The 27,314-nt window shown below is 47.7% G+C and overlaps 1 protein-coding gene across 3 annotated transcripts in view; it reads right to left on the reverse strand.

Moving 5' to 3' along the window:
* Nucleotides 1-27,314, reverse strand: part of MYO1C (myosin IC) — a 269,503-nt gene that overhangs the window by 11,811 nt on the left and 230,378 nt on the right. For all 3 annotated transcript variants that reach the window (XM_063956082.1, XM_063956080.1, XM_063956081.1), the window contains exons 26-31: nucleotides 27,107-27,200; nucleotides 25,938-25,993; nucleotides 21,909-22,044; nucleotides 20,481-20,551; nucleotides 19,084-19,181; nucleotides 4,789-4,888 (exon numbers count right to left, since the gene is read on the reverse strand). In XM_063956082.1, coding sequence (XP_063812152.1) covers nucleotides 4,789-4,888; nucleotides 19,084-19,181; nucleotides 20,481-20,551; nucleotides 21,909-22,044; nucleotides 25,938-25,993; nucleotides 27,107-27,200 — 555 coding nt within the window. The remainder of the gene's footprint in view (nucleotides 1-4,788; nucleotides 4,889-19,083; nucleotides 19,182-20,480; nucleotides 20,552-21,908; nucleotides 22,045-25,937; nucleotides 25,994-27,106; nucleotides 27,201-27,314) is intronic.

Consider the following 27,314-nt stretch of genomic DNA (forward strand, 5'->3'; position numbering starts at 1 on the left):
CGCCCTGTCGGTTTACATGGGCGACTGCCGTGATGTTGTCTGACTGGATCAGTACCGGCTGGTTTTGAAGCAGGGGTTTTGCCTGACTTAGGGCATTGAAAATGGCCCTCAGTTCCAGAATATTTATGTGTAGGGAAGTCTCCTGACTTGACCATAGTCCTTGGAAGTTTCTTCCCTGTGTGACTGCCCCCCAGCCTCGAAGGCTGGCATTCGTGGTCACCAGGACCCAGTCCTGTATGCCGAATCTGCGGCCCTCTTGAAGATGAGCACTTTGCAGCCACCACAGCAGAGACACCCTGGTCCTTGGAGACAGGGTTATCAGCCGATGCATCTGAAGATGCGATCCGAACGACTTGTCCAACAGGTCCCACTGAAAGGTTCTTGCATGGAACCTGCCGAATGGAATTGCTTCGTAGGAAGCTACCATTTTTCCCAGGACTCGCGTGCAGTGATGCACCGACACCCGTTTTGGTTTTAGGAGGCCTCTGACTAGAGATGACAGCTCCTTGGCCTTCTCCTCCGGGAGAAACACTTTTTTCTGTTCTGTGTCCAGAACCATCCCCAGGAACAGTAGACGTGTCGTAGGGACCAGCTGTGACTTTGGAATATTTAGAATCCAGCCGTGCTGTTGTAGCACCTCCCGAGATAGTGCTACCCCGACCAACAACTGCTCCCTGGACCTCGCCTTTATCAGGAGATCGTCCAAGTACGGGATAATTAAAACTCCCTTTTTTCGAAGGAGTATCATCATTTTGGCCATTACCTTGGTAAATACCCTCGGAGCCGTGGATAGACCAAACGGCAACGTCTGGAATTGGTAATGACAATCCTGTACCACAAATCTGAGGTACTCCTGGTGAGGATGGTAAATAGGGACATGCAGGTAAGCATCCTTGATGTCCAGTGATACCATGTAATCCCCCTCGTCCAGGCTTGCAATAACCGCCCTGAGCGATTCCATCTTAAACTTGAATTTTTTTTATATATGTGTTCAAGGATTTCAAATTTAAAATGGGTCTCACCGAACCGTCCGGTTTCGGTACCACAAACATTGTGGAATAGTAACCCCGTCCTTGTTGAAGTAGGGGCACCTTGACTATCACCTGCTGGGAATACAGCTTGTGAATTGCCTGTAGCACTGCCTCCCTGCCTGAGGGAGTTGTTGGCAAGGCAGATTTGAGGAAACGGCGGGGGGGAGATGTCTCGAATTCCAGCTTGTACCCCTGAGATACTACTTGAAGGATCCAGGGATCCACCCGTGAGCGAGCCCACTGATTGCTGAAGTTTTTGAGACGGGCCCCCACCGTACCTGGCTCCGCCTGTGGAGCTCCAGCGTCATGCGGTGGACTTGGAGGAAGCGGGGGAGGACTTTTGCTCCTGGGAACTGGCTGTATGCTGCAGCTTTTTCCCTCTACCTCTGCCTCTGGGCAGAAAGGACACGCCTTTAACCCGCTTGCCCTTATGGGGCCGAAAGGACTGTACCTGATAATACGGTGCTTTCTTTGGCTGTGAGGGAACATGGGGTAGAAATGCTGACTTCCCAGCTGTTGCTGTGGAAACGAGGTCCGAGAGACCATTCCCGAACAATTCCTCACCCTTATAAGGCAAAACTTCCATGTGCCTTTTAGAATCTGCATCACCTGTCCACTGCCGAGTCCATAACCCTCTCCTGGCAGAAATGGACATTGCACTTATTTTAGATGCCAGCCGGCAAATATCCCTCTGTGCATCTCTCATGTATAAGACTGCGTCTTTAATATGCTCTACGGTTAGCAATATAGTGTCCCTGTCTAGGGTATCAATATTTTCCGACAGGGAATCTGACCACGCAGCTGCAGCACTGCATATCCATGCTGAAGCAATAGCTGGTCTCAGTATAATACCTGTGTGTGTATATACAGACTTCAGGATAGCCTCCTGCTTTCTATCAGCAGGTTCCTTTAGGGCGGCCGTATCCGGAGACGGTAGTGCCACCTTCTTTGACAAGCGTGTGAGCGCTTTATCCACCCTAGGGGATGTTTCCCATTGTGACCTATCCTCTGGCGGGAAAGGGTACGTCATTAGTAACCTTTTAGAAATTACCAGTTTCTTATCGGGGGAAGCCCACGCTTCTTCACACACTTCATTTAATTCCTCAGATGGAGGAAAAACTACTGGTAGTTCTCTCCAAACATAATACCCTTTTTTGTGGTACCTGGGGTAACATCAGAAATGTGCAACACATTTTTCATAGCCTCAATCATGTAACGTGTGGCCCTATTGGAAGTTACATTAGTCTCATCGTCGTCGACACTGGAGTCAGTATCCGTGTCTGCCATCTGAGGTAGCGGGCGTTTTAGAGCCCCTGATGGCTTTTGAGACGCCTGGGCAGGCACAGGCTGAGAAGCCGGCTATCCCATATTTGGTATGTCGTCAAACCTTTTATGTAAGGAGTCGACACTGTCACGTAATTCCTTCCACATAACCATCCACTCAGGTGTCGGCCCCGCAGGGGGTGACATCACATTTATAGGCATCTGCTCCGCCTCCACATAAGCCTCCTCATCAAACATGTCGACACAGCCGTACTGACACACCGCACACACACAGGGAATGCTCTGACAGAGGACAGGACCCCACAAAGCCCTTTGGGGAGACAGAGAGAGAGTATGCCAGCACACACCAGAGCGCTATATAACACAGGGATTAACACTATAACCGAGTGATTTTCCCTTATAGCTGCTTATATATATATACTGCTGCGCCTAAATTTAGTGCCCCCCCCTCTCTTTTTTACCCTTTTGTAGCTTGAAACTGCAGGGGAGAGCCAGGGAGCGATCCTTCCAGCGGAGCTGTGAGGGAAAAATGGCGCCAGTGTGCTGAGGGAGATAGCCCCGCCCCTTTTTCGGCTGACTTTCTCCCGCTTTTTTATGGATTCTGGCAGGGGTATTTTTCACATATATAGCCTCTGGGACTATATATTGTGATTTTTTGCCAGCCAAGGTATTAATATTGCTGCTCAGGGCGCCCCCCCCCAGCGCCCTGCACCCATCAGTGACCGGAGTGTGAGGTGTGCATGAGGAGCAATGGCGCACAGCTGCAGTGCTGTGCGCTACCTTGTTGAAGACCGAAGTCTTCTGCCGCCGATTTTCCGGACCATCTTCATGCTTCTGGCTCTGTAAGGGGGACGGCGGCGCGGCTCCAGGACCGGACGATCGAGGTCGGGTCCTGTGCTCGATCCCTCTGGAGCTAATGGTGTCCAGTAGCCTAAGAAGCCCAAGCTAGCTGCAAGCAGGTAGGTTCGCTTCTTCTCCCCTTAGTCCCTCGTAGCAGTGAGTCTGTTGCCAGCAGATCTCACTGAAAATAAAAAACCTAAAATATACTTTCTTTTCTAGGAGCTCAGGAGAGCCCCTAGTGTGCATCCAGCTCAGCCGGGCACAAGATTCTAACGGAGGTCTGGAGGAGGGTCATAGGGGGAGGAGCCAGTGCACACCAGTTAGACCAAAAGCTTTCTTTTAGTTGTGCCCAGTCTCCTGCGGAGCCGCTATTCCCCATGGTCCTTACGGAGTCCCAGCATCCACTTAGGACGTCAGAGAAATTATAGATATCCTAATCACTTTAAGTATGGCCTTTGGAAACGTACCATAAGTACAGCTGGTAGTAAAATGGGGTCAGAAAAAAAGCAAACAAACCAAAACGCCAAAAAACGAAACCCACAACACAGAATTCCAATTTTCATGAAAGAGCTCAACCCCCCACCCCCTCCCATCTCACCCTCCCTTTCCTCCCACACATTCCATGTTTGCAGGTCAGGAGTCAACTGTAAGCAAGTAGCCTTTTCTATCTTTATAATCTACTCTTTGAATAATCTCTTTAGTTTTAAACCAGTGATGTGCGGTGGGGTGAGGCAGGTGAGGCAGAGCCTTTCCTGTCATACTAGCACGTCCCTGTTTTAAACCTGTCCTCTCTTTACCTATTTGAGCTTCTACACATTACTGCTAGAGCTAACAGCCCTCCACCTCTCACTTACAAATAGCCTGATATACAGAATTATATCTATATAAGCTAGAAGATGTACAGTATGTACTTGTAATTTGCCATAAATGCAAATAATTGTAATACAAACATAGGTGGAGAAATTAAGGCATGACGATTTCTGGTGTGGCAAGATTTAAAGATTCTATTTTTATTTTCTCTTTTAAATACATAGTGGAAAATACTGTAAAGGTTATTTTTTACACACACACACACACACACACACACACACACACACACACACACACACACACACACACACACACACACACACCTACAGTATATATAGTCCGCTGCGAATTATAGAAGCAATTTCTCTTATACTGTGATGACGATAATCACTTGTTACAAAGGTCAACCTCAAATTCATATTTGGCCAAATAAAGTACAAAAGACTGCGGCTGGCTGGAAAAGCGAGTTCCGTCATTCACTTAGAACCACTGCAACAGAGCTCTCCCAAGCGGCACTAAATTTGATAAACAGAGCGGCATTAATGGGTCTATGTACTAAGATTTGGAGAAAGATAAAGTTGCTGAGATAAAGTACCAACCAACTAATTCCTGTCATTTTTCAAACATAGCCACTAACATGGCAGTTACGAGACGATTGGATGGTACTTTATCTCTCTCTAACGCTTAGTACGTAAGCCTTGTAAGTATGTCTGAGTAGCAATTATCCCAAGTTATAGGTCAGTGCCAGGAACTATATACAGTGGTGTAGGTCACAAGGGTCAAGACTCCCACCACAACATATTATACAGAGAAGAATCCTTACCACAGACAAGTGTCCATTTTTGGCTTTGGCTATCAGTAACTCAGAGCCTGGTGTAAAGTCGATGATACCCTCTTTACCCTGACCCACCGTAAACTTGATGCTGTGCGAGGAGAGAGAAAAAACAAGGTGAAATGTTCCACAGTTTTGTTACATAATGGTGCATGGTATTAAAGAATAGACATCGTCACAGTGTCTAATTTGTCCTTACTTAAAATATATACTATTTATTTATATATACACACACACAGAGAGAGAGAGAGAGAGAGAGAGAGAGAGAGAGAGAGAGAGAGAGAGAGAGAGAGAGAGAGAGAGAGAGAGAGAGAGAGAATATGCAGCTGCTCCGGCACTCCACGAAGTCCAATGCTGGACGGATGCTGCTCTGGTGCCCTCCCCAACCGGGGACCGGTGGTACACAATGGAAAAAACGAGGCGGCACTCAAAGACTTTCACTTCTATGATATAATTGTGCAAATGGTGCAAATGGTCACATCAACGTTTCGGGGACCTAGTCCCCTTCTTCAGGATCAGGACTAGGTCCCCGAAACGTTGATGTGACCATTTGCACCATTTGCACAATTATATCATAGAAGTGAAAGTCTCTGAGTGCCGCCTCGTTTTTTCCATTGTATATGTATGTATATATATATATATATATATATATATATATATATATATGCGCCCTGATCTTAATGCCTTTAGAATATGTGCAATGATTCGCAAGATGGCTGTTTACCAATGGGCCTCTATCCCACCTATTGGGACTTCAGCTACACTGCATAAGAAACAGGGGGCAGACTAGATATTCCCACACGTAATTGCAGCTACAGGTCTTTCTACAAAGTATTTAAACAATGAAGTGAATACCTATGTGATCGAGTAATTATGAAAAAGCATACACATGTTTTTTAGCCATTGAAGTAATTTGTGTTGATCAGTGGTAAAAACTTTCCCAAGTAAAATAAAAAAGATTTCTCTATCATCCATAGGAGACATTGAGGACACATTAGTACGATGGGGTATAGATGGGGTCTAAAGGAGCCAGTAAACTTTAAATTTCCTCAACTGGGTGTGCTGGCTCCTCCCCTCTATGCCCCCCTCCTACAGGCAGTTTAGAAAAAAGTGCCCTCAGGAGAGGATGCACACTCTGCAAGCTCCAGAGTTTTTCTTCATTTTATTTTTAACTTTTGTTTATTTCAGTATGCTGTTTGGGCAACAGCATACCTGCACCATGGGAGTTAGGGGGGACAGTCACCGGCCTTGCGAGGTGCAGAGCATCTTCCCTGCTGCAGAACCACCGTCCTGAGGGGTTATTTGTGCAGCGGGGCACTGCGCCTTGGCTTTCGCAACCGCAGCCCGCAGCACACCCCTAACAGATGCCTGAAGGTGAACGTCGGTGGTGAGTACAAACCGGGGGGCCCCGCTAGGGGAGTCCCACGGTTCATGGTGCGGCTGTCACAGGGGTGAGGCATACGGGACCCACGTTGGGGGGATGCGCTATAGCCCCTGTGTAAAACTGGCTAGCAGTGGGCTGAACTAAGCATTCATGTGAGGTTACAGCGTGTTTTGGAGACATGGCCAGTATAAATATATTCAGTAGCTCCGGCGCCATTACGGGGGGCGGAGCTACATCTGAGCACGCTCAGCGGCATTTTGGCGCCTTCCTCTGCATAAGCAGCAGCAGCCTCATACAGCTCCTCCGGACTCTGACACACGCTGGATCACTGGTACCGGGTGCAGTTTAGAGGGAGAGCTGCTATTTGTGCACATTACTTAATCCTAAAGGGGAAATCGTTGTCAACAAACAGTTTTCACTGATATAAAAAGGCTGACAGCCTCACGGGGGTTCTCTAGCGTTGGGTGTGCTGGTGCCTTTTCTTCCTCTGTGTCTCCTTTCATATGCAATAGTGCAGGCTTGCATTGAAAAACAGTCTGTGTTGTATGTGTATTGTTGTGTGTTACTTTTCATCAGGGTAAAACACAAGTTATGCAGTATGTGTAACACCAGATTCTCCTCATTCTCATCTGGTTCCATTTCATGTGAGCAGTGTAGTCAGTCCTCACAAAACGTTGAGGAGAATGTGGGGGAGGGTCACGAGCCTTCCTGGCTGGCTTCAATCAAAACTATGATGTCTGATATGTCATCTCAGCTCACTGCAAATGTCCACAAAACACAAGAACTGCAACAAGCAGTAGCAGATCTAGCTGCCAGGGCTGATATTCCCCATCTTCCCCTCTCTACTGCAGGTCCACATAAACGTGCTTTGCCTGCACTTCTATCAGACACTGATGATGATATACAGGATGATGGGGATGATGTAGAACCCATAGGTGGGGATTCCACTCCTCTACAGGGCTTTGAACCCCTCATTTTAGCTATAAGGGATGTGCTAAGGCTCCCCCTAGAGGACGCTGCAAATCAGCAGTCGTTTTTCCTCCCTCAAGACAAACTGACTGTCACATTTCCGGATTCTAAAGAATTAGATGATTTATTTAAGCTAGCCTTTTAAAAATCCAGATAAGAAATATCAAGTGTCAAAACGGTTTTTGCATACATTCCCCTTTGCCCCTGAGGGCAGAAAGTTCTGGGAATAATTTCCGGCTGTAGACGTCTCAATCTCTCGACTCTCTAAGAAGGCGGTACTCCCGCCTCGGGGCTCCTTTACAGTAAAGGACCCGGGGGATAGAAAAATTGAGAGCACACTGAAATATATCTACATTGCTGCAGGTATATCTCAAAGACCGTTCATTGCCGGTTGCTGGATGACACATGCAATTCTTTCCTGGGCTACTCAAATACAGGAGGGTCTCTCGGGTGACATGACCCTAGTTACTACGGGAACTTTCCTAAAACACATTCAGGACACGGCAAGAGTACTCTGTGACTCCCTAAAAGAGATTGGCAATATTAATGCTAGGACCACTCCTATGGCTGTGTCAGCATGCAGAGCCATATGGTTGCGTCAGTGGATTGCAGACGCTGACTCCAAACACAATGTGGAATCTCTTCCCTTTACAGGTGAATGGCTCTTCAGAGGCGAATTGGACGCATGGATTGCCAAAGTTACTGCTGGAAAATCCACGTTTTCTTCCCTCGGGGGCTCCACCTGCTAGACGTACCTACCCGGGACTGTCTATTCAGTCCTTTCGGTCCACCAGATTTCGATCTGGGGCCAGAGGTGCATCCAATGCAGCTAGAGGCACCAGAGGTAAACCTAAGAAACCAGCCGTTGCCGGCTCTCAGGAACAGAGCACCAGTTCAGCTTCCGCAAAAACCTCAGTGGGAGGACCTTGAGGTGGGAGCTCGGTTACGTCACTTCAGCCATATCTGGGAAAGTTCCTGCCAGAACGCCTGGGTAAGGGACCTTATTTCTCAGGGTTACAAGCTGGAGTTCGACGGTGCTCCTCCCCAACGATTTTTCTTTTTTTTTTTAAATTCTTTATTTATGTGTGGTTAAACAGAGTAGGCAGACATTACATAGGCATGTAGGGCAGATGGTCATATGACTGGATGTCCATCAGAAACCACAATTTTTCAAATAACATCTAAAACAAACAATAGTTATAGGGTTCAGGGAGGGGGGGGGGGGGGGGGGGGGGAAGGGAGGAGAACCGGATAGTATCCTACTCACAGTGTCTCCTGGAGTGAAATAGAAGAAGGAGAATGGGAAGAAACAAGGCTAAGAGAGACAGGAAGAGGTGACAGTGAAGAAAAGGAGAAAAGATAGGGAATAGAGAGAAGGTAGAACAGGAAGGAAGAGAAGTAAGTCAGAGCGACAAGCGGTGCCCATGGGACTGCGATATGGTCTAGGGGGGGGGGAAGAGGAGGGCGGAGGTCCGCATTCGGCGAAGAGCCAGGGGCCCCAGACCTGCTCAAAGATATGGCCTCGATCATGGAGATAGTACGTGATCTTCTCCATGGATGCAATATGCCATATTTTGGCTTTGAGAGACAGGAGGGAGGGCGCAGAGGGGTTTTTCCAATTGAGGGCTATCAGGGATTTAGCCGCTGCTAGAATGTGCGCAACCAGTTTTTGGGATAATTTGGAAAGTGTCGGGGGAGGGTAGCACATCAGAAAGATCCATGGATCCTTCTGGACAGGGGAATCCAGAAGCGAGTTAAGGAGGGAGTGGACCAAATTCCAGAATGGGGTGATGGATGGACAAGTCCACCATATGTGTAGCATCGTTCATCTGGCTCCAAAATTTCTCCAGCAGCTAGGAGAGGAGGACGGAAAAAGTTTGTTGAGCCTGTCAGGGGTGTAGTACCAGCGATAGTAGAGTTTGTAGGCAGTCTCCTTAAAAGCCGTAGCAATAGAGGATTTAGCTATCCCGAGTCTCATGTCCTCCCATTCCGCACCCTCTGGGGGGGGGGGCCCAGGTCGCGTTCCCAAGCAAGTTCGTGGAGTCGGGAGGAAGGGAGAGAAGAGTCTAGTAAAAGGGAATAAAGTTGGGAGATCAGGCCCTTGGAGAGGTGGGAAGAAATGCATAGATTTTCAAAAGTGGTGAGGGCACGGAGCAGGGAGGGAGAAGGCAGAGAGCTTAGGAAATGGCGGATTTGTAAAAATTGGAAGGGGTTAAGCGAGTGTGAAGGGGTCCTCTGTTGAAGATCAGGTAGAGACAGCCATTGGCCTCGATCGGCAAAATTAATCGGGAATTTAAAGCCCAACGTCGTCCATAGACGAAATCTCGTAGTCTAGAGTCCGGGGGGGGAACATCGGGTTCTGCCAGATAGGGGTCAAGGGCGAGGGGGTAGAGGAGATGCCCATCTTCCGAGAGAGAGAGTCCCAAATTTTGAGGTTAAATGTGACCGTGGGGAGGAGTTTGGAGGTTGAGGGCCGGGAGGCAGGCGGGAGACCCCACAAGGGGGTTATATCGGAGAGACCAACAAGGGCTGCCTCGATATCCAGCCAGGCTGTGGATGCCGGCGGGGCATAGGAGGCGACAATATGGGACAGGTGGGAGGCCAGGTAATAAAGTTTAATATCAGGGAGCCCCCTACCGCCAGCGTAGGTAGGTCGCTTCAGGGTATTAGCGGCGATGCGGGGGGGGTCTATGATTCCAGATGAAACGCATGAGGGCACGATGAATGGTCCGGAAAAAGGAAGCCGGAACGGCCACAGGGAGGGTCTGGAAAAGATAGAGCCATTTAGGGATTATAGACATTTTAACCGCTATGATCCTACCCAGCCACGAGATGAACAGGTTGTTCCAGGAAGAGAGGTCAGCAAGTGATTTGGTGAGAAGAGGTGGAAAGTTTTCCCGGAAAAGGGAGTCATAACGTGTGGTTAGGTAGATTCCTAGGTATTTAATCTTGGTTGATTGCCATTTAAAATTGAAATTGGCCCGAAGGGATTCAGCTTCTCGACGTGGGACATGAAGTAGCATAGCCTCAGACTTAGAACAATTAATCTTGTAGCCAGATACGAGGCTGTAAGAGTGCAGGACTGAAAAAAGATTAGGGAGTGAGATTAGGGGTTGGGTCAGTATGAGTAAAACATCATCAGCGAAGAGAGAGATTTTAGGATCAGTACGGCCTACTTGTATACCATGTATATTTGGGTGGGCTCTGATTTGAGAAGCGAGGGGTTCGATAATAAGGGCAAAAATTAGCGGTGAGAGAGGGCACCCCTGACGTGTTCCGTTTGCGATGCGGACCGGAGCGGACGGAATTCCATTGATTAAAACCGTGGCGGAAGGGGTGGAGTACAGCGCCAGGATACCAGTAAGGAAGCCACCAGACAAGCCATAGGCCTCCAAGGCCGCTCTCAAGAAGCTCCAGGAGATCGGATCAAATGCCTTCTCAGCATCTAAGGAGAGCATTATGGCGGGGGAGCCCCTGGAGTTCGAAATATGTATAAGGTCAATAGCACGTCTGGTGTTATCCCTCGCCTGGCGGCCCGGGATGAACCCCACCTGGTCATAGTGGATAAGGGCAGGGAGGTACGGGTTAAGGCGGTTGGCTAGTATTTTGGCAAAAATTTTCAAGTCCAGGTTCAGGAGGGATATTGGTCGGTAGCTGGCACAATTGAGGGGGTCCTTGCTTGACCTCCTTGGGGATCACCACTATTCTCGCCTCCAGCATCTCAGGTGGGAAGGGGTCGCCATGGACAATCCTATTAAACAGGGAGCGGAGGTGGGGGGACAGGAGATCTGAGAATTTTTTTGTAGTAGAGAGCCGTGAACCCATCCGGGCCCGGAGATTTACCAAGTTTTTGCATGAGTATAGTCTGTGCAATTTACTCCATCGAGATCTCACTGTTAAGATGGTCCATGGCATCCTGGGGGAGCTGGGGTAGGTTGGCCGCTGAGAGAAAGTGAGAGACCAGGTCAGGGTGGGGTGGGGAGAGCCAAGCAGGGGGGGTGGGAGGTTATAGAGATCAGGGTAGTAGGATTGAAAGGCAGCCATGATGGCGTTGGGATCGTGAACAAGCTGATTAAGAGAGTTTCGGATGGAGATATTGGTTTTGGCTCTCGTGGGGCGGAGTCGTGCCGCCAGGATCTTGTCTGCTTTGTCTCCCTTCTCGTAGAAAGACTGGCGAAACCATTTAAGACGTTTGGCCACCCGTCTGGAGAGGAGATTAAGTTCCGCTTTAACCGTACGGAGTTCAGACAAGACCGCCGGATCGGAGGACGCCTTATGTTGGGTCTCAAGTGTGTGGAGTCTGATGGAGAGTCTGTTAACCTGAGTGAGGGATTGCTTTTTGAGTTTGGAGGCCAAACTAATGATGTGTCCCCGAAGAACTGCCTTGTGTGCCAGCCAGAGAGTGGGCCTCGAAATATCAGGGGAGTCGTTTAAGTCAAAGTAGTCGGAAATCGTGTCCCTAAGTTGGGAGGTTATTTCCGGGCTATGGAGTAGGGAGTCATTAAGGCGCCAAGTCATGGGGCGAGGGCGGGAGAGCAGTCCTGAGAGATCACAAGAGATAGGGGCGTGGTTAGACAAGATCAGGGGATGTATGTGAGCAGCGCAGAGGTTCAGGGCGAAATCGTGGCTGAGCAGGATCATATCAATGCGGGAGTAAGAATTGTGAGGGGCAGAATAATAGGTATAGTCCTGAGCAGAGGGCTCTTTTATCCTCCAGGAGTCATAGAGAAGCTGGGATCGCATGAGGCGGAGGAGGGATTGGGAGTGACGAGAGTCTGACGGGGAGGTAGTAGGAGGGGTAGGGGAACGGTCTAATTTCGGATTCGGTACTGAATTAAAGTCCCCAGCAAGAATAAGGTCGCCTTGCCGGACTTGGGTGAGGAGGGTGTCTAATTTTGTAAAGAATGAGTCCTGCTGCTGGTTAGGGGCATAAATGTTGGTGAGGGTGCAAAGTTTGTTATTAAGTTTCCCCACTAAGATAAGAAACCTGCCCTCTTTATTGGCGTGGGAGTCCAGAAGCTCAAATGTAAGGTGGCGGGCGAGCAAAATCGCGACCCCGCGTTTTTTGGCAGTGATCACAAGCATGGAAGGAGTCAGGATATGGTTCGCAGCGCAAGGCGGGGTGGGAGCCGTGGAGGAAGTGCGTCTCCTGGAGGAAGACCAGGTCGCCCTTGTGAAGTTTAAGGGAGTCAAAGAGCTTACCTCGCTTCTGGGGGCTGTTCAGGCCCTTCACATTAAAGGACAGTACTCGAAGACCTATGGGCAAGCCACAAAGAGGTAGGCAGAGAAGATGAAGCGTAGAGCATCAAGAGTAGAGGAAAGAGAAAGAAAGAGGGCAAAGGAAGAGAAGAAACAAGAGACACTGTGGTGTGAGAGGGGGGAAGAAGGGAAGAAGAAGGGAAGGAGACCGGAAGGGGGAGGAAGGTAGGTGGTCGTCCAGCAGTAGGGGCCAGGACCAGTAGTGCTGACAGGGGGGAGGGATACCAGGTGCCTGGGGGGCACCTAGGTCAGCAAGAGGGCTCAAGGCCCTAAGGGGGCGCGGGATGGAGACCGGGGGGTGGATTACCAACCGCATAGTCACAGCCAGGAGGCCCACCACCCCCGGGGGAGCCTGAGGGAGAAAACTGGAAAGAAAGCGAGGAAGAGGGACAGACGGAGCGCCAACTCCAAAGGGAGAAGAAGAGAGGAGCAAGGAGTCAAAAGGAGAACAAGACAAGAAAGAAAGAAAGGAAGCAGTTTAGCATTACGCATCATAGAGGCAAATAAACATGTCAACATTGTAGTAAGAGATAACAATCAAACAGTTAAAAACCATCGAAGGGTTCGGGAGAACAAGATGTATGAGAACAAAAGTGAAACTACTCCCCGGGTAGGGGGGTCGACCATGGAAGGTCGAAACAATTACAGAAAAACAATAACTCAGGAAGCTGGAAGTCCATCAGGGAACTGGAGGTGGAATCGTCGAGGTTGCGGACGTTGAGATCGTGAACCATTCCGATCGAGGAGGCTGAGGCGGGTTTCGTTGTGTCCGCGGTGGAGGGCGTTGAGCAGAAACCTCTTGTTCAGTGGTGTGGATGCCCAGCTTGGATAGGAGAGCTTGAGCCTTGGGGAGATTCCTGGCTGTAAGCAGCTTCCCCTGATGCCACACCAGGATACGAAAAGGGAAGCCCCATCGGTATTTCACACGGGTAAGCAGGGAAGTGATGGGCTTAAAGTCCCTACGTTTGGCGAGGGTGAGCGGGGAGAGATCCTGGAAGATCTGCAGGGGGACATTCTGGAAAGTCACGGATCCCATCCGTCGGGCCTCCCTCATAATAGCCTCCTTTGCAGTAAAATAATGTAGTCGGAGGATGACATCCCTGGGTTGAGAGGAGTCCTGGGAGCGAGGGCGGAGGGCTCGGTGTGCTCGGTCCAGGAGGAGGTGTTCCTCAGGGGTGTCAGGCGACAGAAGGGCAAATAGGCGCTTAAGGTAGAGGTCAAGGTGCGCCGCCTCGACCTCTTCAGGGATGCCCCGAATCCTCAGGTTGTTTCTCCTCGCCCTATTGTCTTGATCCTCATGCTCCTCCCTCAATTGGGCGACATCTTGGCGGAGTTGATGAAAGTCGGTCTCAACCGTTTGCTGGAACGTCACCACCTCTTCCATCCGACGTTCAAGGTGGTCCGTCCTGGAGCCGATGTCGGCAATGTCGGATTTCAGGGAGTGAAGAGCCTGGACGGAGGTTTTAACATCCCGCACCTCCTTGAGGAGGGAGAGGAAGTCTCTTCTGGTAAGGGGCGTGAGGTCATCGTCATCGGCCTCCGAGTCGGAGGCACCCTGGGGAGGGTCCGGAGCATCGGGCCTGAGCATGGCCGTGGTGCTCTTTTTGGTGAGAAATGGTGTGAGGTCGGAGCCCTGCGACTTTTTGCTGCCCCTGGGCATCGTGGATATATAAGAAAGAGGGTGATGAGGAGGGTGAGAAGTAGAGAAGGCGCTCTGGCAGCAGAGCTCAGGGCCAGGGGGGGTGAAGCAGGAGCTCTAGGGAGACATCACGGCGTAGTACGCCTAGCAAGGCAGGTGGCCAAGGTCCAGGGGGGCCTTGGCAGAGGCGTGGGTCCCCACGGTCCTGTGGAGAGGCTAGGCCGTCAGGAGGAGTATATGGCAAAGCCTTCCGGTGCAAATGGGGCCCGGACACGGACCAGCCAGTGGCCGGGGTCACACCACGACCAGACAGCAGAGGCGGGGGGGCCTAGACTCGGCTCTCCCGGAGGGCCCACAGGGGGTGGGGGGAGCAAGGTGGTGTAGGGCCTCGTGGAGCCATGTGTAGTCAGGGAGAGGGCCCTGGTCTCCTATAGAGGCCTGACTGTAGGCGCCAGAGGGGCGCAGCAAGGGGCCCAGCAATCCGGGGGCCCGGGCTAGGGTGTAATACGGAGGCACAGGCGGTCAGGGGGGCAGGGTGTGCTGCACCCACCGGGAAAAGGCTTCACAAGGGATGGGGGTCCGGTCAAAATACCTGACGGGCCGTGATCACACCGAGGGCCCACGGATCCGGCACCAGAGCACGGGCACAGGGAGAGCCGGCTGATGTTCCGTCCAGTGTCACAAGCAAGTCCTCCGGGAAGCAGCGTCTGGAGGGTTGCAGGAGAGCAGCTGCTGTCCCCCGTCTGGATTGCAGCAGGAGAGAGGCCCCTGTCCCCCGCCGGAAGTGTAGAGGCGCCGGCCGGGCCGTGCGTCTCCCGCAGCGCCCTCCGGCACACGAGGGGGGAAGACGGCTGCCACCGCCGGGAGCACGGAGCCTGTGCGGCCGAGTCTGGTCGGGTCCCCTAGGCCTCCCCGGGCGCGGAGAGGCTCAGCGGGGCTCGGGGTAAGGGTCCAGGCAAGGGGTGCCGAGCGCAGACCCTCGGTAGAAGCTGCGGAGAGGGCCGCTATGGACTTCCGGCCCCGCCAGTCAGGAATCGAGGCCCTGGCCTCCGGGTATCGGACAGGACGCAATCCGCAGGAGCCAGTATACCGGCTCCACGACTCCGCGGCCGTAGTCCAGCGGCAGGCAGGGGTCACAGAAGAGAGGACGACGGGATTAGGAGGGGGGAGAGGCACGGGGGGAGAGATATGGGGATGAAAAGGTGAAAGCAGCCTAGGTGCTCCCCCGTCCGTGCTGCCACCTTGGTCCGGCCCCAGGCCCCCCCTCCGATTTTTCAAGCTTGCCAGCTTTGGACAAATATGTGTGTGTTACGCTACTACGGGCCATCATAAAGTCGGTCCAGTCCCAAGTCATTGTTCCAGCATCCCTGCAACAGCAAGGACAAGCTTACTACTCTCCAGTCTGTTCGTAGTGCCAAAACCAGACGGGTCTGTGAGGCCAATTTTGAATCTGAAGTCCTTGAATCCTTACCTAAAGGTTTTCAAATTCAAGATGGAATCTTTGAGAGCAGTGATCGCAGGCCTGGAACAACAGGGATTCCTAGTGTCCCTGGATATTCAAGGACGCCTACCTCCATTATCCTAATTTGGCCTCCTCATTAGGCCTACCTGAGGTTCGCCCTGCTGAACGATCACTACCAGTTCCAGGCGTTACCCTTCAGCCTGTCTACAGCTCCGAGGGTGTACATGAAGGTGATGGCGGAAATGATGTTCAACTCAGTATCCAGGGGGTCAACGTGGTCCCTTACCTGGACGATCTCCTGATAAAAGCGAGTTCCAGGGAGCTTCTACAGCTCCATATAGATCGCACTATCCACCTTCTGTCACACCACGGGTGGACCTCAATCTACAGAAGTCCCTCCTGGAGCCATCTCAGCGGCTCCTGTTTCTGGGAATGCTACTGGATACTGTAGCGCAGAAAGTGTTCCTCCCAGAGACAAAGTGAGAGCTCTCCAGGAAATGGTTCGCATACTCCAACCGACTCGAGTATCCATTCATATTTGCATAAGATTGTTGGGAAAGATGGTAGCCTCGTACGAGGCCATTCAGTATGGAAGGTTCCATGCCAGACCCTTTCAATTGGACATCCTGAACAAGTGGTCCGGATCCCATCTTCAGATGCACCGGATGATTCAACTGTCACCCCAGGCCAGGATTTCACTCCTGTGGTGGATGCAGTCTTCCAATCTCCGGGAAGGTTGACGCTTCGGGATTCAGGATGGAACCTTCTCATGACGGATGCGAGTCTGAGAGGATGGGGAGCTGTCACCCAAGGGGTGCAGTTCCAGAGCAGGTGATCTGCCCAAGAGGCCCTACTTCTGATCCACATCCTGGAACTTCCGTCTATCTACAATGCTCTGATAAAGGCCTCCCTTCTGCTCCGGGATCAGGCAATTCAGGTACAGTCGGACAACGCCACGGCTGTGGCGTACATCAATCGACAAGGAGACAAAAAGCCGGGCTTGCATGCGAGAAGAATCAAGAATACTCCTCTGGGCGGAAAGAAATGCAAGAGCACTGTCCACAATCCTCATTACAGGAGTGGACAACTGGGAAGCAGACTTCCTGAGTCGACACGATCTCCACCGAGGGGAGTGGGGCCTACAACCTCAGGTGTTTCAACAGATCGACAGGTGGGGTTGCCCCCAGATCGACATGACGGCGTCTTGCCTCAACAAGAAACTTCGCTGCTATTGCTCGCGAAACAGATACCCTCAGGCATGCGCAGTGGATGCACTGACGTCGCCTTGGCCTTACCAGCTGGCCTACGTATTTCCTCCGATTCCGTTGACCCCAAAGGTGCTTAAGAGGATACGGCAACAAGGAGTACAAGCAATTCTGCTTGCCCCGGACTGGCCCCAAAGAGCGTGGTATGCGTATCTTCTGGGCATGTCCATAGAGGACCCTTGCCTCTACCAGTAAGAAGGGATCTTCTTCAGCAAGGTCCGTTTGTCTACCTGGACTTACGGCGGCTTCGTTTGACGGCATGGAAGTTGAGCGGGACATCCTAGCTCACAAGGGACTTTACAAAAAGTTCACTGCCACTATGGTGCAAGCCAGGAATCTTGTGACGTTAAAACACTATCATAATATATGGCGGAGATATGTCTCCTGGTGCGTGGAACGCACATTTCCATCTGCCGAATTCCACTTGGGTAGATTCCTTCGTTTCCTGCACGCTGGAGTTGATAAAGGCTTATGTCTGGGATCCATTAAGTTCCAGATTTCGGCTCTTTCAATCTTCTTCCAAAAGAAGTTTGCTATGCTGCCTGAAGTTGATACCTTCTTGCAAGGGGTGCTTTACATACAACCTCCATTTGTGCCACCTACGGCACCTTGGGATTTGGATGTGGTGTTAAATTTAGCACAGCTACGATCAAGAACACAGACATGCGGGGGGACGCCCAGCACAGGGCTAGCCTGCCCCGCATGTCAGTCCCTGCCCTGTCGCTGAAGTACAAAAGCGCTTTTGTACTTCAGGAGTAGCTGCCGGCCAGCGCAGCTTTTGCGTGCTGGCCGGAAGCTACTTGTTGCTGCCCGGCTCGCAGTGGCTGCGCGTGACGTCACGCAGCCGCTGCAGCCCGCCCCCCGCACGGTCTGGCCACGCCTGCATTGGCCAGACCGCGCCCACAAAACGGTGGCCAAACGCCGCCGTGCCGCCCCCTCCCGCCCAGTAACCGCTTTGCTCTGCCTGCCTGCCGGTGATCGGCAAAGACGGCCGTTGGCTGTCAGCCATGCACCGGCGCACTGCGGCGTCGGCGTATGCGCAGTTCTGACCTGATCGCTGCGCTGCAAAAAACTGCAGCGAGCGATCAGGTCAGAATGACCCCCATTGGGCGCCCGCCTCTGTGCGGTGACTTTCTGCAGGTTATGTGTTACCTGTTCAGCTGTTGCTGTTTATGTTGCCAGCTGTTGCTGGCCCAGTTATGTTATGGTGTGCTGGTGTGTAAATCTCACCACACTTATTTTTGTTATGTTCCTTCTCTCAAGTATGTAATTTCTCCTTCGGGCACTGTTTTACCTATAACTGCCTGTGGGAGGGGCCATAAAGGTCCAGCTCACCCAGTTGAAGAAATTAAAGTGCACTGGCTCCTTTGGACCTTGTCTATACCCTATCGTACTAATGTGTCCCCAATATCCCTTATGGACTACGAGAAAAGAATTTACCGGTAAGTATTTAAAATCCTATTTTTCCCAAACCACTGACACTAAAAGCGTGAAAAACCGTACTGCGCATATGATTCAGAAGCAATCAATTTGCTACCACAAAAAAAGACTGAGGACTATATCACTGGGCATTCATTCTCTTTTGGGTGTTTTTCCCCAAATATGCAGAAGATGTATTGCAGCTAATCCCCACCTAATTTATGACCAAATATCATACCTCCCAACATGAGGGAGATACCTCCCAGGAGGGACAAAATGCTCTGCTCCGGGACTTCCCTCTTGATTTACGATTGCCCTCACCTTTGTTATTAATTAACATGTTCAAAACAGGTAACGGCAATCCTGAGGGAAGTCCAGGAATAGAACATTTTGTCCCTCCTGGAATGGGTCATGTTGGGAGGTATGCACATTTTGCAAAATAGACTTGGTCCAAAATTGCTGTAAAACAGGGATGACTACAGCCCCACGAATTTCCTCAGGACATACTTTTATTAGTTTGAAGAGCAGACAAACAGGACATCATGGATTCATGTATTAAACTAGGCAAAATGTTAAACATTATAAGCACCTAAACTACATCCAGCTGAAACTAAGCTGCTCTAAAACACAAGCACAGTGCACACCGTATAAATAAACGTGTTAGAGAAAGGGTGCATGTGGTAACACCAGAGAACTTCATAAACAACCCTCGTTATGAAAAGCGAGGAAGCATTCCCAGGGGAATGACCACTCTCCAAGGGGTCAGTCCAATATCTGGCAAAGGATGTGAGTAGGCGTTGCATTGGTGTAGAAACGCCGTAAACAGACTGTAATTGGATTGACTGGTAAGTGTCCATTAATCTACTCTAAGTGGGTGCTTTACACATACCTGCCCTGAATAATGTTGATGTTGTTGATTTTTTCAGCAGCTATGGCAATTTTTGTCAGTGTTTCAATCACATGATCACTCTGTAGCACCACATCTCCCTGAGGACAAAAATAAAACTGTAATACATATTATCTTAGGAGAGGAAGGGGAGGGGGGAAGGGGTGGGGCTTATAGTCAAGTATGGACCTGGGTGAATTCAGACATGAACTGGAAGACTATGCCAGCTCAATGTGGGCGCTCCACAATGTAAACATGTTAAATAAGCACTTAAACCAAGTTGGAGCAACTTAAAAATCCTGCAACCAGTTTTTGTTACACCACGGAGACCATGGTCTATCATGTCTCCCTTTTATCAGCCTCCACTATCTTTTTCAAAACTTGTCAACCTCTCTCACTCAATTTTCCTGTTTTCTTTTGCTCCATCATTGCTCGCCCATGAACAACATACAAACCAGTTTTGATGTGCTTGACTGAACTCCATTCACTAAACTGCGTGGGGTATTGCTCCATTCATAGACAGTGCACTTATTGTGCTTAAAAAGGAACATTTACAAACAAAATAAATGTACTATCCAGCAAATATTATTACAGTAAAAAGTTGAGGGGATTCAGATACATAGAAAGATGAGGTTCAAGGCCCCCATAAATCAGTGGCGGATTGCCGCAATCTCCTGATCATCAGACAGTCGGTTCGGGGAACTGGGAATATTAATAAAAGTCTAAAAATCCAGATTCACCGATCCAGAGCGAAAATGGTCAGGATCAGAAAATCTGGGATTTTTTAACATGTTTAATTTCCCTGATTCCACAATGGACTGCCGATCATCAATGGCCGCCGATCGATGGTGCAGTCGGATCGGGGAATCGGCTGCCTGATGTATGGGGAACCTTTAGACATTTTTACCAAGTGGGATATACTTTTCTTACAATAGTTGTGAACCCAGATTGTACTGATTCAAAAGCGTTTATGCGCTCCTTACACCATTAATGGGTGCGTGAGGCATCTGGAAAAGCATCTGAGTGAATTTCTGTAGCAATACATTACCTTGACTTCTACAGCTTTCCACAAAGCAGCCAATTGGCAGTGAACACAGTTCTAGCTTTATAAGAAATATAAGCATGATAGACACATGATCAGGTAAACCTTCCCTTACTGAAGGAAATGGGGAGATAGCACTCAACGTGGGTGGGGGTGGGGGGGGTTACACACGGAGAGATCCGTGCTTACATTCTAAGCAATCTGACTGGATTGCTTAGAAATTAAGCATGGATCTCACAGTGTGTATGCCGTATGCCCATAGCGATAGCGATGCACGGGCCCGCGCGTCGCTATCGCTGACTCTAAATTTGGCCTACTGCTGTGTGAAGTGAGCACACCCCGTGTGTGCTGTGCTTACCTTTTGTTTGTTGTCTTCACATTTAACATGGAGGACAAAGAGGTTGTCACTCAGGCTGCTGACGGAGATACCTGCAACACAGAGACATTTAAATGACAATCTTGCAGCACTGGTCAATCTCTGCAAGGCAGTTATAACATTACCTATATGAATGTATGGAGAATGTCAGGGAAATAAGGACAGTAGAGTTCAGCATTAAATTAAACAGGAGTTGGATATACTTTGATGACACAGGTTACTTTCATTCTAGAGAAAGTTACCGAGATCGAACCACTTACTGGGATAATTTTGTGAAATGTGCCCTGTACTTGTAAAACTAAACAGGCACATGACTTGTAATCAATGTCACGAAAAAAAAAAAAAAAAAAAAAAGTATTATTTTAATATTTTATTAATTTGCGATCATTAGCCTTTGTTTTTGAACCTATTAGCTCAAGGAGCACGCCTTCTTAAGGTGGCTGGCCAGGCTATGGATGATCAGTTAATTATTGATCGTGGCTTACACAATCCATAGACATAGTGAAAGGACCAAAAGATAATGAAAACCATGAAACGTCAGGTTTTTAAAATATACCAACGTCCAGTACAAAGTACAGGCCACTATATGCTACACAATGTCAATAAAACATAATGATGCTACTGAGGCATGAAACTTTGTGCCTCCTGCCATGGTGGCATTATTATTTCCTAGTGGACTGATGAGCTATAACAGATGGGAACAGTGCAAGCATCAGAGACTCCAAAGCCAGTATAGAATATAATTTAGCATATAACCCCTTCTTCATGAAAGCCAATACGTTTTGTGTGATTTGGCACAATGACAAAATGACTCTTTATAGACACCGTCCAAATGAGAACAGATAATGACATAGGACAATATTGCCCCAGTTTGGGAAAGAAAAGAATCACGCACAAGAGTTCCAAGTTTTGTTACTAAACACGTCAACTGGTGATTCAAAAGTCTCAAATATTATGGAGATGGGCCAAATCCAATTAAACTGTAATTAATTGGATCATCAATTGGTAAACAGAAAAGCGTTTCAAATGATAATACAATACAAGTAACCTGAAATGCACTGACCATCCAAGGTTAGGGAACAATGAGACAGAACAAGAGATGCTTTAGTGAGAACTGTAAAGTTGATAGTCTGTTACTTAATATTTCAGTAATGATAATGTTTAGACAAAGAAACCCTTAACTCCGCAATTACAGTCCAGGTTTTTAAGGTTATCCATGCGTCAGCGCAGATGACTTAGTCAATTTGATTTAACCATCTGGACTTGAGCATGGATATCCTTGAAATCTGGAGTGTAATGGCGGAGGTTGGGAACCTCTGACTTAAATAAACTACGCTAGAATAAAGTAGTAACAAACCAAACCAAAAACAATTGTTACTTTGGTGTTTAGAAGAAATCGAAGATCCTTACCGGTCATGTTGGCATAGTCAATTCTCTGCTTCATTTTGGCTTCCTCCACAAGATAAGCTGCACTTTGAGTAAGTAACAGCTGTCTCCTCCTTGGCTTGTATCCCTTTCGGTCATACTTCACCACAGGCACAGCATACTGCAAAAAGTAAATTTTCTTTGGTTATCATGAAATGCAAAACACTGCTTCAGGTGCACAGGCCAAGCATTGTAAACCTCCCTTAGGGTTCTATTTACTAAGCCTTGGATGGAGATAAAGTCGCTGGAGATAAAGTACCAGCCAATCGGCTCCTGCCATTTTTCAAACACAGCCTGTGACGTAGCAGATAGGAGCCTATTGGCAGTGACTTTATCTCTAACCAAGGCTTAGTAAATAGACCCCTAAGTATGTTACTAAATTAATTTTATCTATAACGTCCTGGAAATCCACTGCCCTATTAGCAACACACAGTGAAGAAAAACTTCAATGAATAGTCATGCAGACTCTTATGCAGAGTGCTTAGGGCAGTGGTTCTCAAACTCTGTCCTCAAGGAGCACTAACAGTCCCAGTTTTAAAGCTATCCATGGCTCAGCACAAATGGTTAAATCATACTGACTGAGGTACTAATTAAGACTATTAGTGCTCATTGAGGACTGAGTTTAGGAATCACTGGCTAAGAGAAATCGCTTCCTTATTTCCATTACGGCACTCTTCTCCAGCTTATACATCAGAAGTGCTATGGAGGAGTCCTTCCAGTACACAGTGCTGCTGGACCTGTAAAGGGGGATGATTACACTTACATGTCCCCCAGTGGTAGTTACTGCCAGGAGATGGGGGAAGGGCACTAACAATTGGTAGATCTACCCCATCCTGGTTCTTAGATACATACATTTGCTTTTCATCCACTTTCTTGTAGTTTTAGTTAAAAAACAAACACTTTTTGGATACATGTTCTGCCATGTCAATGAACTATAAGCGAACTAATGGGATTTTTGAATAGAAAACAATGGAGTGCTAATATAGTCAGCACGAGTAGTAACGGAGGTCCATTAAATAGGTTTAATATGAAAAATATAGGCAATTAATAGTAATAGAAAAGTAACTACTGAATTAACATAATACAAAAATGGTGACATAAATAAGACAGTCATATGCCACATTCTTTACAACAATCAGAAATATACAAAAAAAATTAGGATTTTAATACCTACCGGTAAATCCTTTTCTCGGGAATATTGGGGGAAACTAGTACGATGGGGTATAGACGGGGCCCAAAGGAGCCAGTGAACATTAATTTTTTTTCACTGGGTGTGCTGGCTCCTCCCCTTTATGCCCCCTCCCACAGGCAGTTATAGGTAAAAAAAAAAACGTGCCTGAAGGAGAAAGAACATATATACAAGAGAAGGAATACGAGAACAAAGGTTGGTGAGATTTATACACGGTGCAGGTATGCTGTTGCCCAGACAGCATACCGAAAAAAAAATAAAAGATTGAAATGAAATTGAATAAAACTCTCTGGAGCTGCAAAGATGTGCATCCTTTCCTGAGGGCACTTTTTTCTAAACTGCCTGTGGGAGGGGGCATAGAGGGGAGGAGCCAGCACACCCAGTTAAGAAAATTTAAAGTGCACTGGCTACTTTGGACCCTGTCTATACCCCATTGTACTAGTTTCCCCCAATATCCCTTATGGATGCTAGAGAAAAAAGCTAGTAACAGTGTTCATTAAGGTTATTTAGGACAATCCCAAGAAGTGTACGGGACTAGGAGCCTCTTCAAGGCTAAAGGTATAAATAAAAGGCAAGTTCTCCGTATATTATACAGAAAATGTCTCCCTGTATATACAGCAGAGTGGGGAACTTGTAAAATGGTGTACTTTATACAGGAGTACATGCAACTTAAACCCCTTTCAAACCGCTATTGGCGGGGTCGCACCCGGGATCATATAATCTCCAAGCGCCGCACGTCCATACAGTGTGAACGAGAAATGGGTCACATCGACCTGGCTACCCGTTAATACCGCACAGCGACCCGGGTTGAAACCGTATACAACCCTGGTCGCTACCATGGTTGAAATACCGGGTCACTCAACCTGGGATATTTTTCCTGGGCCCTTTCAGACTGCACAGCAACCCCGGTTACTGGGCACTCATGTGCAATAACCCGTGTTACAAGATGGCGATCTGAAAGGAGTATTCGTATTGAAGTTCCATTCTCTGTATTTTGTAGATGTTACTGCATTGAATATAAAATGTGCACTGCAGAGGGGAGGCAGATATAACATGTGCAGAGAGTTATATTTGGGTGGGTTATGTTGTTTCTGTGCAGGGTAAATACTGGCTGCTTTATTTTTATACTGCAATTTAGATTTCAGTTTGAACACACCCCACCCAAATCTCTCTCTTTCTGCACATGTTATATCTGCCTCCCCTGCAGTGCACATGGTTTTACCCATTAGCTAACAAATTTGCTGCTGCCCTTTGTAAGCGGTTTACAGCGTATAAATTCTAGTGTGCAGACCAACGCAACAGTTTCCCTTTTCTAATGGTATTTTCTGTCAAAGTTTACCACAAACAAATGACAATATAAATTTATGAGGGTACCAGGTAAAAAAAAAAGGATGACAATGTTAGAAAGTGACTAGCCCAAAATATTCTAAGAAAGGTTCAACACAGAGGTGAGAAAAGCCTCAGCGCCAAAGAGAATTTTTTATCAATAGATAAAAAGATCGGGCGCTTTACTGTGCTGTTTCTCCAAAGCTGCTGCTGCTATACATATGGGGCAGTCACACCCAAATTACTACACAAAACAAAAAACAGGTAGCAGCGCTATTTCAAAATTACTAAAATTGAATAGAAGGATTGAGTAGTAATGAATAATATTTAATGCACCATTAAAAGTATCCACATGTGTTAAATAAAATTAAAAAAATATAAATAGACATGAAATAACAATACTAAAATATGAAAGATATGGGGGTCATGAAAATACTGCCTTCTCCGTGTGATCCGTTCCTATTTCATAGAGACCGGATAGTAAACAGGTAGTTCTAGTGGCACGCAGCCTATAACACAGTCCGCAATATAAACAGTTAGTTACCACATTCATCCGCTAGAGGTGTAGTCCCTTATGTTAAACTTGTATGAAAAAATCACACTTGCGGGTCCTCACTGCATCGCGGTGTCCTCATTTGGTGAAGAGGGTTCGTGTTGAATCTGTTAGTGATGTTTGCCAAAGTTTTTCCTGTTACAGCAGAGTCCAGTCCTGGTCCGGGCACACTGGGCAGTAGATTTCAGAGAATAATGGTCCTTTGAAAAAGCTGCAGGAACAGCAGCGAAACGCGTCAGGAAGGAAGTTTTTGGGGTCATTATTCTCTGAAATCTACTGCCCAGTGTGCCCGGACCAGGACTGGACTCTGCTGTAACAGGAAAAACTTTGGCAAACATCACTAACAGATTCAACACGAACCCTCTTCACCAAATGAGGACACCGCGATGCAGTGAGGACCCGCAAGTGTGATTTTTTCATACAAGTTTAACATAAGGGACTACACCTCTAGCGGATGAATGTGGTAACTAACTGTTTATATTGCGGACTGTGTTATAGGCCGCGTGCCACTAGAACTACCTGTTTACTATCCGGTCTCTATGAAATAGGAACGGATCACACGGAGAAGGCAGTATTTTCATGACCCCCATATCTTTCATATTTTAGTATTGTTATTTCATGTCTATTTATATTTTTTTAATTTTATTTAACACATGTGGATACTTTTAATGGTGCATTAAATATCATTCATTACTACTCAATCCTTCTATTCAATTTTAGTAATTTTGAAATAGCGCTGCTACCTGTTTTTTGTGCAGCGCCAAAAAGGTTAATTATGCTACAAGTGTCTAAATTCTGCTCAACTTCCATGTACATCCCAGAATGCACTGCACAGGAACAGAGCTAACATACAGGAATAAACTTACATGAAAGTGCCTTACAAAAATGAAAAGTCTGCATCTTTACATCTATAAATAAAAGACCTACAGAATAATAAATGCACTACCGTTAATGCCTGGTTTTCCAGCTGTTGAAGTATTTTAGTGTTGATCTCATCATTGCCTGAAAACAAAGGGAAACAGAGTAACAAAGTATGAATGCAGCATGCTGTGCAGGTAATTTTAATAAATACAATTCCTTGGGCGCAACAAATTTTTGGCTCGTATCTGAAATACAGGCTCGTTTAAATGATCAGCGGCACCTGCGATCTGAGTAGAGTTATCTACAATCCTCCGCTATTCAGCTGCCTTCCTTTATTAATTCTATTGTAAATCTCAGCTCAGACCGGAGAATTCATTCATTCATTCTTTTAACCTTTTGAAAACACAGGTGCATATGTTTCACAGCTTGGAGAGAGCTAAAGTAGATAGATAAATCACCAGCCAATCAGCTCCTGTCAGTTCCAGGCGGTGTTTGAAAAATGTCAGAAGCTGATTGGTTGGTATTTTATCTATCTCCAAGCTTAGATACATGTGCCCCACAATCATTAAATCCAAGGTATAGTATGGCTGAGCCTCATACTTTTAATTTCACAGGGAAGGATGGTTTATGATCCTTCCAAGCTAATGTAAAATGTATTTCAAGGAATTTCATTACTATGCTTTGCTAAACACTTGATACGGATTCAGTATGATTTATCGGCGGACGGGATGCCGTTTGTCAGTGGCATCTCACCCGCCAGAATACTGGCAGCGGGGTGAGTGCAAAGAGTCCTCTTGCGGGCTCAGTGGCTTGCTGTGCTCACCACAGGCTCTAGTTCCACTCTCTGGGTGTCATGGAGACCCACAAGTGGGAATAGTCCTGTTGCACCAGGATTCCGTCTGGCGGCATTGCTGGCTGTTAGGATTCTGGCGTCCGTATCCTCACTGCTGGGCTACCTAAAGCCGGAAAATTAAAGGCATCCCCTTGCTACAATAGGATGTTCTTACTTGGAATGTCAGTATACAGAAGAATGAGAACCCCTAGTATTAGGCCTCAACTTGATGCGCCTGCTTCATCTGTACTACCTACTGGTATTATTAACAGTTCAATGAAATGTATTCCATTTAATGATACGTATGACCTGAAAGAAAGATGTTTGCATAATGCTAAATAAAAGCATTTGGGTAGCGAAAGGAAGAGCTGGCTTTCCACACAAAAACATTTTTTTTAATTTTTCTGCATACAATCACTCACCAAGTCGAGTGTTTATGAATAGTCTTGGAACGCTCTGTGGATAATTGTCTTTTTTGTCCTTGAATATTTCACTTGCAACAACTTTTTGTTCTAGCTGAAAGTGCGGATAAAAAAAACAAAACACAAAACAGTTAAAATCAGAGGAACCATATTTTGCTATCACATTGGATGTACAGTGTATACTGCGTATCATTTAGATGTGTAGCGT

This window comes from Pseudophryne corroboree, chromosome 2, assembly GCF_028390025.1.
Source record: "Pseudophryne corroboree isolate aPseCor3 chromosome 2, aPseCor3.hap2, whole genome shotgun sequence".
NCBI lineage: Eukaryota > Metazoa > Chordata > Amphibia > Anura > Myobatrachidae > Pseudophryne > Pseudophryne corroboree.